This window comes from Hippopotamus amphibius, chromosome 1, assembly GCF_030028045.1.
Source record: "Hippopotamus amphibius kiboko isolate mHipAmp2 chromosome 1, mHipAmp2.hap2, whole genome shotgun sequence".
Lineage (NCBI taxonomy): Eukaryota > Metazoa > Chordata > Mammalia > Artiodactyla > Hippopotamidae > Hippopotamus > Hippopotamus amphibius.
This window is the reverse complement of record NC_080186.1, coordinates 145,180,775-145,193,561: the sequence shown is the minus strand read 5'-3', so window position 1 is coordinate 145,193,561 and position 12,787 is coordinate 145,180,775. Positions and strand designations below refer to the sequence as shown.

The window sequence follows — 12,787 nt, the reverse complement described above, 5'->3', positions numbered from 1 at the left end:
AGACACATAATGAATTTATACTAAAATCAACATTAAAGGCACTGAGTTTGAATCCCAGGCCTTTTCCTCTACCCATAAAGCAATGCCCCAGTAAGATACTATTTGTCTCCTCCTGTTTCCTCACTTTCTATAGGATACAATTATCTACATCTTACAGTGAAGTGGTTACTAATGACCAGTCACTATTTTTATGCCTTCTTTGGGAAGAGCCATTCTCTTAGACTTGGCAGTCTCCAAGTCCACAGACCACTCAATTTCCTTCCAAACTCAGAAAAGTGGAGTTATGGCAGTTGTAGCCACTGCATAACCAAGAGAATCACTGGTTCCTTGTAACTGCTGCTCTGACTTTTCCCCACTAGAACCTCTCTGCTACTACTTTAGAAAAAAAATAATTCTTTTGCCACCATGCACAATATGTTGGCCATACACTGTGCTTTCACACCAAGCTTAATATCAACATCCTCACTGCTAGGGAGAAAATCAGAATTTATTTCAAACTTTATCATGATGATAAATTTATCAATCAGAAGGCAGTACTATATTCTGATAACCATATAATATTAAAATGGAGCATGGTGTTAATGTCTGCAGCATGCACTGCATATTTTCTCTGTTGCTATGATACTTCATTTTCTAGTATATTTGAAAAATTATATCCTAGAACTCTGGAGCTTTACCTTCATTAAGTTTATATTTATATATTTAATCAAAACCACAGTAAAACTATATGTCCCCAGGTTTGCACTAGTTGGTAAATATGAAACCAGATACCCCTCTACTTTTTTCTGTTTAAGGAAACATATGCCCAGTATCAATTCAATCACTGCTATAATATTAGCCATTATTTTCTCTATTGTACATATGGGATTAGGAAAAAATTACATTTTTGTCTTTCAATCTCAACCTAACCTATTCTTTACCTAAATAAATTAAAAGAAATTAGAAAGAGGCTTTGTTCATTTCATTTGATTACCAGGAAATTCCTCTCTGTGCTTTTCTTTAATCTTTTGTGCTTCATCATAATACGGTTTCTTTTGTTCTTCACTAAGTTTGTTCCACTCTAACCCGAGCTGGACACTGATTTCTGCATTGTTGGCCGCTGGGTTAGCTTTGGCTAGTGCTGGCCGGTGGATCCTTGCCCAAACCATAAATGCATTCATGGGTCGCTTCACATGACCATTTCTGTCCTTACTGAAGGGAGTATCTGGTATTCCTACATGACAAAAATTAAGAGACTAAATTAATGTGCCACACACACACAATTTTAAAGTGAAGTGCATTTCCATCTATATTTACTTTTTAAATATCTGGAGAAAATATACACTTCAATATAGCCAAAGAACTGCCAGTATTCCAGAATTCCTCATAACCCCTGAACTCAGCATTCTAAACTGTGGCTTAGAATGACTCTTCTTTTTCTCAAAAAGAATAATATTGTTGAAGATATTGTGTAAGAAATAATGTTGAAGACACAATAAACTGCTGGCTTATTACTTCTTTGAGCTATATTAATACCTCTATCAATAGTTAATTTCCCATTAAAAATATTCTATTACTGGGGGACAGGAACTATGACTCATTCATGACTATAATCCTAGCACTAGGTGGGTATACCCTAAATGTTTAAAGGAACTCCTCTGCATGCCAGGTAATGCCCATTCAAGCAAAAATACTTATAATATTAATATACTGTATTAGCTGTATTTCATTATGAAGATGAAGCACCAGCCAAGGCGGGTCATTAACACCAGTCCCATGCCCTGGGAGAAAAATAAGAGGAAAATAAGAAAGGTGACTTTTTGAAAGTCACAGAGACAGCTGAAATTACAATAAACAAAGTTAAATTCACATCTCTTACATAACTCATCAAAAACCAGTCTATAAACTTCATATATTGTTTCTCTTTATTTTAGGGTTCCTCAATATATATAAAATTTTTAAACACACAAAGGATGAAATAAGTATTATAAAGAAAGCTTTCTTTTTCTCTCCTTTAGAAAATGAAAACAAAGTTTAAAAATTACTGACAATAAAAAGCAAGAGGGTGGGGTACAAAGGAACTTATTTGCAAAGCAGAAGTAGAGACACAGATGTAGAGAGTAGATGTATGGATGCCAAGTGTTAAAGAGGAGGGTGGGATGATTTGGGAGACTGGGATTGACATATAAACACTACTGATACTATGTATAACATAGATAACTAATGAGAACCTACTGTATAGCACAGGGAACTCTACTCAGTGCTCTGCGGTGATCTAAATGGGAAGGAAATCCAAAAAAGAGGGGATATATGTATACATATAGCTGATTCACTTTGTCGTACAACAGAAACTAACACAACATTGTAAAACAACTATACTCCAATAAAATTTTAAAAAAAAGCAAGAGGGTGGGGTGCAGAGGAATAATCAGTAAAGAAGAACAGAAACAATAAATGTAAAAGTTAATGAAACATGAACTGAAGATTAATATGACTTTCCATTGACATTTACTGGCATAGTATTGTCTGAATTAAATCTTAATATAAGAATTTTCTAGCTATATATTTGGAAATAACAGACAGAAATAAAATATCTACTTGTAATTGTTACTACTGTAACTACGGTCATTTCTTCGAAAACAACTTATTCTACAGTATTTTCACTTTCTATATTTCTATGTCTTTACTTTTAGAATACTGTTACAATTAATTATGTAATGTTTTGTCCTAGAAAATGTTTACCCTTCATTTTAAAAGATAAATCACCTCTAAATCCAGTATAAATTTTCCTAATTATTGTTTCGTTAAACACTATTTTTTCTTGTTTCTTGATACACGTAAAAATACTTAGCTACTATAATACGATATTTTAAAATGTTATGTGTAACATATCAACTGAGGGCTTTGTGTTACCTAGCAAGAATATTTCTATTTTTGGATATAAACATTGGTCACATCTAAATCTCATCCTTCAATGCGCCTCAGAAAAACAGATTATTTTTAATGTTTGGGAATCTTGAACGTGTTAGTGCATTTTACTGGTATATGTACAAGTCAGAAGTGATACCTGTGCAAACTCTGCCCTGAATCCATGATTTAATTTTTCTAGTTTAGGCTTCTCAACAGCTGACATGTCAGCTATGAGGCAACAGACGAAGTCTGAAAACCAGATTGATTTCCCCGCCGTCTAATACCTGCATCTGAGGGAAGCACGGTGAGCGGGACATCTTTGGTTTCAATTTTTACAGACGGCTCCAGTAAGGACTGCATTTTAATAGGCACTGGTGTCAAGGGGACCTTAGTCAATCGTATCAGCTCTGAAGGTGGCGGTCCCTGAAACTGGATCCGGGCCCCAGGGGGTACGGTGTGAAGAGTCAAAGGGATCCTGAGGTCTTGCTGGTGCGGCCCAAAGGCACTGGACGGCTGTGTCAGGATGACATCCTTGCTGCCATGGACCAGGCCATTGGACGCGGGCTCCGTGCCGAGCCTGCAGTCCTCGCGGAGTCGCTCAGGCTCCTCAGTTTTGATGACTCCTTCTCTAACCACTGCCAGGCTTTTGCCTTCCCCACCTCTCACCGCGTAGCTCATGACCTCCTCCGCCTCCAACCTGCCCTTCTTCTCGTCTCCTCGGCGGCTTTCGAGGGCCAGTCCGGGGCCTTCCGCCTTCGCCGCCCTGGAGGCCTTAGGGCTGGCCTCGACGGCCCTCCGAGGCCCCACCGACGGATGCAAGCCGGCTCCCGGCCCCTGCTTCTCCGCCTTAACGTGCAGCGCCCGGGGCTGCACCGGGTGCAACTCAGGCCTGCAGGGGGCGCCCTCGGACGCGGGCGGCGGCGGCGGCAGCAGCAACAGCTCGGGCCTCAGCTGCAGCAGCCGCGCCTGTGCGGGAGAGGCGGCTACGCCTTCCTCACGGGCCTGAGGTAGTGGTGGCCCAGGCGGCAGCAGTAACACCTGCTCTGGCTTTACCTGAAGCACCCGCCGTGCCGCAGGCTGTACGCCCGACGCCGGGGCCTCCCCGCACGACGAGGCCACAGTAGCAATGGAGGCCGCGCACGGGGCGGGCGGCGACAGAGAGGGCTCCGCAGCCGCTGCCCGAAAGCAGGCGCCCTCGACGGGCACCGGGGGCAGGGCGGGGCGCAGCGGACGCGGCGGGGTCGCCCGCGGCAGTTGGTGTGGCTGAGGCGGCGGCTCTGGCCTGGCTCTCTCCATGGGGGGAGGGGGACGCCCCGGCTTGATCCCGTCCGGGATTGTGAGCTCAGCCGTTTGTTGGCGACATTCCCCCTCCCCCTTTCAGTTAAGACCCTTACAAGGCCTTTGCTACCCAGAACCCTAAGCGGTTCAAAAAGCAGCCCTCGGTCTTGGCCTCGCCCAATCACAAACGTCTGGGTACGGGCTCGCCAATCACAGGTGCAGCCTCCGGCCCCTCCCGCCCTCCACGCTCCCCTGGTGCAGAGCCCTCGAATCACCCGCGATGGCCTGGGCCGCGGCGCACGTGCTGCCCATTTTCCCCCTCTGACGCTCCCTCTCTTCCGGAGTTCTCTTCCGGCCGTGGTCTTTAGTTACCCCTCCCCGCCCGGAGTGCCCGACAATGGCGTTGCCCAGGAAACAGTGCGGTTTCACGCCACTGACCTCCAATGCCGTTGCCCAGGAAACAGTGCGGTTTCACGCCACTGACCTCCGAAGGATAAAGTCGCTTGAGTCCTTCATAAGAGTTGGAGATCCCGGCCTTGTACATGCGGTTTGCAATTCCAGAATGCCATGTGAGCCCTGACCCTCACTGGGGACTGGATTTGTGCCACGGGAAAAGGAGGCAAATTTTGCCCCCTTTTCAATAACCCCATTAGTTTATCTCGCAGGGAAGAGTTACGACTTGGCAACGACTGTGCTAGTTATACTTTTCATTAATTGCCACTCCTGTGGGCCCTGCTTGCAAAATACATCCGAAATTTATCCACCCGTTTCAGTTTCTCCCACCATTACTCTGTTCTGATCTTACATCGTCTTTCACCTGGATACTGCTATAGCCCTGTAAATAGTCTCCCAGCTTTTGGCTTTTGTACCACTATGCTCCAGCTGCCAGGAATCTTTGAAAAATACAAATCTAGTTCTCTCACACCCTCTCCCTCCAAAAAATCTTCTCAGGCAAAACAATAAAGATTTAATATTCTTGGCAAAGTCCATAAGGCCCCAAATGGCTTGGGCTCCAGTTCTCCTACGTATCACTCTAGACCCAGCTTCAGCTATGCTGCTTCTCATCATTCTTTCTCCTACTTCAAAGATGTTTGAATATGCCCTCACTTGTAATTCTTCCTTGTGTCTCCTTTACGCCTCCTGCTTGTATTTCAAATTGCAGCTCAACTAGTAATTCCTCAAAGACGTGTTCTCTGACTCTGAAAATCAGGCCAAATCTGCTTTATGGACTCATACCTCTGTCACTTCTTTTAAAGTTCTTTCCATGGGGCTTCACCGGTTGCACAGTGCTTAAGAATCTACCTGCCAATGCAGAGGACACAGGTTCGATCCCTGGCGGGAGAAGATCCCATATGCCGCAGGGCAACTAAGCCCACTCCTCGTAGAGTCTGAGTGTCACAACTACTGAGCCCATGTGCTGCAACTACTGAAGCCCAAGCGCCTGGAGCCCATGCTCCACACCAAGAGAAGCCATTGCACTGAGAAGCTCATGCACCTACAATGAAGAGAAGCCTCTGCTCACCACAACTAGAAAAAGCCAGCGGGTAGCAACAAAGACCCAGCACAGCCAAAAATAAATTAAAAAAAAAAAAATAGCTCTTACCACAATTCGTAATTACATATTTTCTTTTTATCTTTATTCTGCCACCTCCCCCACTTTACTATATACTCCTTGAGGGCAGACTGTGTTTTGCTCATTACTGAATCTCCAATGCCAACCATAGAGCCTGGCATGTAGTAGACATTCAATAAATACTTGAATGAATACGGGCTGCCGTAGTCTAACAATAAAATAGTAGTAATCGCTACCTATATTAAGGGCTTTTATGCTAGGCATTGCCTCAAGTCCTTCTCATGCTTATGCCTCTCCTTTTGTTAGTGCTGTATTGTGTCTCTTTCCATTAAATATCACCAAGAAAAAAGAAATCCTGTATTAACACTTGTTAACATTTCTAAGTGATGTCCTGACTAAAAGCTATAGGCTTATCTTGAAACAGATAATTTTTTGCCACCAAGACAATTTAGCTCTCAAAGAAGACCTGACCCAATTCTCTTTCTAATCCCCTGTTATCAAATGTGGCAAATAGGAGTTATTACAACTGGCAGGTAAAGGGCAGTGGTTCTTAAATTTTTATCTCAGGAACGCTTTATATCCAGAAAAATGATTGAAGATTACAAAGAACTTTCATTTATGTGGTTTTATCTATCAATATTTTCCATATTATAAATAAAAACAAAACTGAGGACTTTTAGTTATTTTAAATATCAATAATAAACCATTACATATTAACATAACACATTTTCATGATGAAACTGTTTTCCCCCAAATTAGAAGAAATTGTGACTCTAATTCTGACTTAGTCTGACTTAATAAAAAAAAAAAGTTGGATTCGCATGGTTGCCTCTGCATTCCATTTGTTGCGATTCATGTCATATAGGCTTTAGAAAGCTTCACTATACACTCATGAGAGTATGAAGTAAAAAAGGCAAATATTGTCTTAGAATTATTATGAAAGTAGTGTTAACCTAGCAGACAACTTGTGTCAGTCCTTGAACCACACTTTGAGAAACACTGACAAAACAAAGGCTAATGAAAGAGGCACAGAAATCATATTAGTGTCGATTTTGTACAAGACTAGTTCATATTCCAATCTAATTAGATAATCCCATATTCCAATTAGTAATTCAAAACAAGTGATGTGACAATCCTGTGACAGCAATGCAAACAGTACATGGGGAGTATATTTTAAGCAGAAAGCAATCTTTTTTAAAAAACAAAAAACAGGGACTTCCCTGGTGGTCCAGCAGGTAAGATTCCGTGCTCCAAATGCAAAAGGGTCCAGGTTGGATCCCTGGTCAGAGAACTAGATCCCACATGCTGCAACTAAAGATTCTGCATGCTGCAACTAAAAATGATCCCGTACACCAAAACTAAAAGATCCTGCACACTGAAATGAAGATCCTGCATGTGGCAACAAGATCCCACGTGCTGCAACTAAAGATCTGGTGCAGCCAAATAAATAAATATTAAAATATATATATACATAAAAAACAGAAAACAATTTTACAAAGATTTGATTTATATATCACGTTTACAATTAAATGTACAATTCAATTTTTAATAAATATTTAAAGTTGTTTAACCATCACTACAATCCAGTTTCAGAACATTTTCATAAATTCAAAAAAGTTGGGGTAAGGTAACTCAAAAATTTCACTTGTTCCCATTTGCAGTCAATATCTGCTCCCACCTTCAACCCCAGGCAACCACTTACATGCTTTCTGTCTCTGTAATTTTGCCTTTTCTACAAATTTCATATAAACAGAATCAAATAATATGTAGGCTTATATTTCTGGCTTCTTTAACTTAGTGTAATGTTTTTGAGGTTCATCCAAGTTTAATATATCAGTAGTTTATTTTTTTACAGTGTAGTATTCCATAGTATGGAAATACCAAATTACACAAGGATGTTTTATTGTAATAGGTCTCCCACTCATTTTGTTTATCCATTGACTGGTTGATGAGCATTTGGATTATTTCTAGGTTTTGACTGCTATGAATGTGATATCCATTTATGTACAAATGTTTGTGGGGACAGGTTTACATCTTACTTGGATAGGCACCTAGGAGCAGAATGACTAGGTTATATGGTAAGTTTATGCATAACATTTTACAAAAATGGCAAACTGTCTTGCAAAATGAATCATTTTACATTTCCACCCACAACATATTGAGGGTCCCAGTTTCTCTACCTCTTCTCCAGTATTTGGTATCAAAAGCCTTTAAATTTTATCCTTTCTATATAGTATATATAGAATATGTTATTGTAGTAGTATATAATAGTAAATAATTGTGTTTTAAAACTACATTTCCATAGTGAATAATAATGTTGAGCATCTCTTCACGTGCTTAGTTGCTATTCATATATCTTCATTGCCTAGTTCAGTTAGTTTCTTTTGCCTACTATTTAGATTGTGTTGTTGATTTTATTTTTGATTTTTAAGGATTCTTAACATATTCTGGATATAAGTTTTTTTTTTTTTTTAAGTTTTTTATTAGATATATGTTTTGCAAATATTTTCTTCTAGTCTGTGGCTTATCTTTTCATTCTCTCTTTTTTTTTTTTTTTTCGTTCTTAGCAGTGCCTTCTGGAGAGCAACATTTTTACCTTTGATGAAGTCTAATTTATCAATATGTCATTGACCATATTTAAGAAATCTTTGCCTAACCTAAGGTTACAGAGATTTTTCTCTCGTGATTTTCTTTAGAAGAGTTTTAGTTTTAGTTCTTATATTTAGCACTCTGATCCATTTGAAGTTAATTTTTATGCAAAGTTTTTATGCAAAGAATCTAAATCCTTACCTAACACCATACAGTTGTCTCAGTATCATTTGTTGAAAAGACTATTCTTTTCCCATTGAATTACTTTAGTATTTTTGTTGAAAATTGACAGTATATGCATGGCTTTATTTCTGAACTCTGTTCTATTCCTCTGATCTATGTCTGTTTTTATGTTAATACCACATTGTCTTGATTACAATATATGGTAAATTTGGGGATTATGTCATATAAGTTCTCAAACTTAGTTCCTTTTCAAAATCATATTGGCTAGTCTTGGTCTTTTAGGTTTTCATATAAATTTTAATATCAACTTATAAATTTTCACCAAAAACAAGCCTGCTGATATATGTAGTCTGCACTGGATCTATAGGTCAATTTTGGAAAAATAGACATCTAAGCAACATTGAGTCTTCAATTTGCAGACATGGGAAATATGTCCATATATTTCAGTCTTTAATTTTTCTTGACAATGTTGTATAATATTCAGTGTACAGTTCTGCACTTCTTTTGTTAAATTTATTCAAAATATTTTAATTTTTGATGTCATTATGAATGTAATTTTTCCTTAATTTCATTTCTAGTTGGTTATATATTGATTTTATATTCATTGCCTTATTGCACTGGCTAGACGCTCCAGTCCAATGTGGAATACAAGTGGTGAGAGTGGACATCCTTGCTTTGTACCCAGTGTTGGGGGAAAGCAATGTCTTTTGTCTTTAAACATGATGTTAGTTGTAGGTTTTATGTAGCTGCCTTTTATCAAGTTAAAGAAGTTTCTATTCCCAGTTTGTTGAGAGTGTTATCATGAATGTTTGTTGCATTTTATCAAATGATTTTTCTTTTTTTAAATTCACTTCTAAATTTTTTCTTTTTAAATTTACATAGTTACAAATGATTTGATTTCTGATGTGTTATAAATATTGATATTTTATCAAAAGCTTTTTCTAGGGCTTCCTAGGTGGCACAGTGGTTAAGAATCCGCCTGCCAATGCAGGGGACACGGGTTCAATCCCTGCTCCAGGAAGATCCCACATGCTGTGGAGCAATTAAGCCCGTGTGCCGCAACTATTGAGCCCATGTGCTGCAACTACTGAAGCCCACGCATCTAGAGCCCATGCTCCGCAACAAGAGAAACCACGGCAATGAGGAGCTCGCGCACCACAATGAAGAGTAGCCCCCACTCACCGCAACTAAAAGAAAGCCTGCACACAGCAAAAAAAGACCCAACACAGCCAGTAAAATAAATAAATAAATAAATAAGAAAAAAACAACATGGTTCAAATTATATCTTTGGAAAAAAAAGTTTTTTCTACATCTTTTGAGATTATCATATTCCCCTTTATTCCAGGAGTCAGCAACATTTTCCAGAAAGGTCCATGTAGTAAATATTTTTGGTTTTCTGAGCTATATGATCTTTGTTGCAGCCAATCAACTCTGCTATTGTAGAATGGAAGCAATTATAGACCAAATGTAAATGATTGGGCATGATTGTTTTCCAATAAAACTTTATTTAGGAAAACAAAAGGCATGCTAGATTTGTCTATGAGCCGTGGTTTGTTAACAACTGCTTTATTCTATTACTACTATGTGTATTACAATGATTGATAGTCAGATGTTAAACTAGCCTACATCATTGTATACACCTACTTTGTCATAATATATACTCTTTTTTACACATTATTGGATACAATTGTTATTCTTTTAAGAATTTTAGCATTTATATTCATGATGGGTATTGGTCTGTAGTTTTCTTGTGATATCTTTGAAACTTTGGTTTCAAAGGGTAAAATGAGATGGAAAGTGTTCCATTCACTTCTAGTTTTAAAAGGATTTGTGTTGGATTGGTATTATCAATTCCTTAAATGTTGATAGAATTCACCAGTAAAGCCAATCTGGGCCTGGAATTTCCTTTGTAGGAAGATTTTTTAGTAACTCAAATAATTTAATGTCTTTACTTGATATAGGTCTATTCAGATTTTGTTTTTCTTCTCAAGTCAATTTGATAATTTCTATGAATTTGCCCCCTTCAGCTAAGTTGTCAAAGTGTTGGCATAAGGTTGTTCATAATCTTTCTTTATAATCTTTTAAATTTCTGTAGAGTTCTGGGTGTTTCCTTTTCATTCCTAATTTTGGTAATCTGTATCTTTTCTCTTTTTTCTTGGTCATCTTACTAAAATTTTGTCAATTCCACAAATCTTTTCAAAGAACCAACCATCAGTTTCACTGATTTTTCTCTATTGTTTTGCTGGGGTTTTTTTCTTTTAATTTCTGCTGTGGTCTCTGTTATTTTGTTCATTCTACTTACTTTTGGTTTGACTTGCTCTTCTTTTTCTAATTTCTTAAGAAGAAAGCCTAATTGATTTTTAAGTTATTGGTTTTAAGTCTTATTTCCTTTTAATAGAAGCATTTAAAGCTGTAAGTTTCCCTCTGTCCACTACTTTACCCGTTTTCCTTTAATTTTGCTATGTCATGATTTTGTGTTCATTCAGTAAAAGATATTTTCTAATATCTCTGGTGATATCTTCTTTGACCTATGATTTATTTAGAAGCGTATTGTTTAATTTTCAACTATATGGAGATGTTCCAGATTTCCTTCTGCTCTTTATCTCTAATTTAATTCTACTGTGGTCAAAGAGCATTCTTTGTATGAACATTCTCAGTCCTTATAAATGTACTGTGACTGGTTTTATCACCTTGCATATAGTCTATTCTATAGAATGTTTCATGTGTACTTGAGAAGACTGTATATTCTACTGTTGTTGGGCAGAGCGTTCTAGCTATTTAATAGTATGCAAGTATTCTGTATCCTTTCTGATCTGCTTCTTGTCATATCTATTAGTATTATAAATTATTGAGAGAGAAATATTGAAATATTCAACTGTAGTTACTGAATGGTCTAATATGTCCTTTAATTTTGTCAGATTTTGCTTCATATGTTTTGGGGCTCTCTTGTTAGGTGCAAGGACATTTGTAATTGTTGTATCTTTTTGATGAATTGACCCTTTTGTCATTATGAAATACCCCTCTCTGTCTCTAGTGATATTTTTGGTATTAAAATCTATTTTAATATAGCCTCTCCAGTTTTCTTATGGTTACTGTTTGCTTGGTATACCTTTTCCCATCCTATTACATTTGATGTATTTTAAATATGAAGTATTTCTCTTGTAAATAGAATATGCTTTTAAATTCCATCTGACTGTTCTGCCTATTGGAGTTTTTAATCCAGTACAATTTAATGTAATTATTGATATGCATAGAATTGTGTCTGTCATTTTGGAATGTGTTTTCTATGTGCTTTTTGTTCTTTGGTTACTCCTATACTGCTTTCCTTTGGTTATACAGATATTTTTAGTTTACCATTTTAATTCCTCTGTTTCTTTTTTTAGATGAGTTTTTGAAGTTTAGTGTGTGTGTATGAAAGTATATGTGCGCACACACACGTGCATGCTCTTTAGATTACAATATTCATCTTTAACCTATCACAGTCTTCTACAGTCTTCCTATACTGACTTAATTCTGATAAAATATCATAACATGACACCAGTAGAACTCCATTTCCTCCTCCTTCATGCTATTATTATCATATATATTAAGGCCATATATGTTATAAACCAAATAATAGAGTAATATATTTATTGCCTTAAACAAACTTGCATTTTTCAAATTAGAGAAAAATTGTAGTCTTTTATGTTTACCCACACATTTACTATTTCCCATATTCTTTCCTTCCCACAGATACAAGCTATTGTCAAGCATCATTTCCTGTAGTATTTTTTTTGGAAGGCAGGTCTGATAGCAACAACTTCTCTAATTTTTTTTTTATCTGCAAATATTTTTATTTCACCTTCATCTTTGAAGGCTAGTTTAATTGGATGTAGAATTCATGGTTGACCTGTTTTTCTTTCAGCACCTTGAATATGTCATTCTACTACCCTTTTGTTTCTGAGAACTCAGACAGTAATTATACTTTTTGTTTTCTCCATACATAATGAGTCATTTTTCTTTTGCAGATTTTACAATTTTCTCTTTGTTTTTGGTTTTCAGGAGTTTGACTATAGTAAGTGTAGGTGTGGTTCTTCTCTTTATTTTTATCCTACTTGGGATTTGTTGAGACTCTTGGATCAGAGGTTTTGTTTTCTCTTAAATCATATTTGGAAAAGTTTTAGCCATTATTTCTTCATGTATTTTTTTCTACCCATTCACTTTCTCTTTTTCTTTGGGGACTCTCATTAACATGTGTTGGGACCCTTACCATTATTGTGTAAGTCTGATGCTCTA

The 12,787-nt window shown here is 37.6% G+C and overlaps 1 protein-coding gene across 2 annotated transcripts in view; it reads right to left on the bottom strand.

Annotated features, from left to right (window-relative positions):
* SOX30 (SRY-box transcription factor 30) overlaps positions 1-4,490 on the bottom strand; it is a 33,142-nt gene extending 28,652 nt beyond the window's left edge. The window contains exons 1-2 of one of the 2 annotated variants that reach the window (XM_057702137.1): positions 3,174-4,490; positions 974-1,213 (exon numbers count right to left, since the gene is read on the bottom strand). In XM_057702137.1, coding sequence (XP_057558120.1) covers positions 974-1,213; positions 3,174-4,185 — 1,252 coding nt within the window. In that variant the 5' untranslated portion in view covers positions 4,186-4,490. The remainder of the gene's footprint in view (positions 1-973; positions 1,214-3,173) is intronic. The other variant, XM_057702144.1, reaches the window with a different exon arrangement.
* Positions 4,491-12,787: the final 8,297 nt, after the last annotated feature.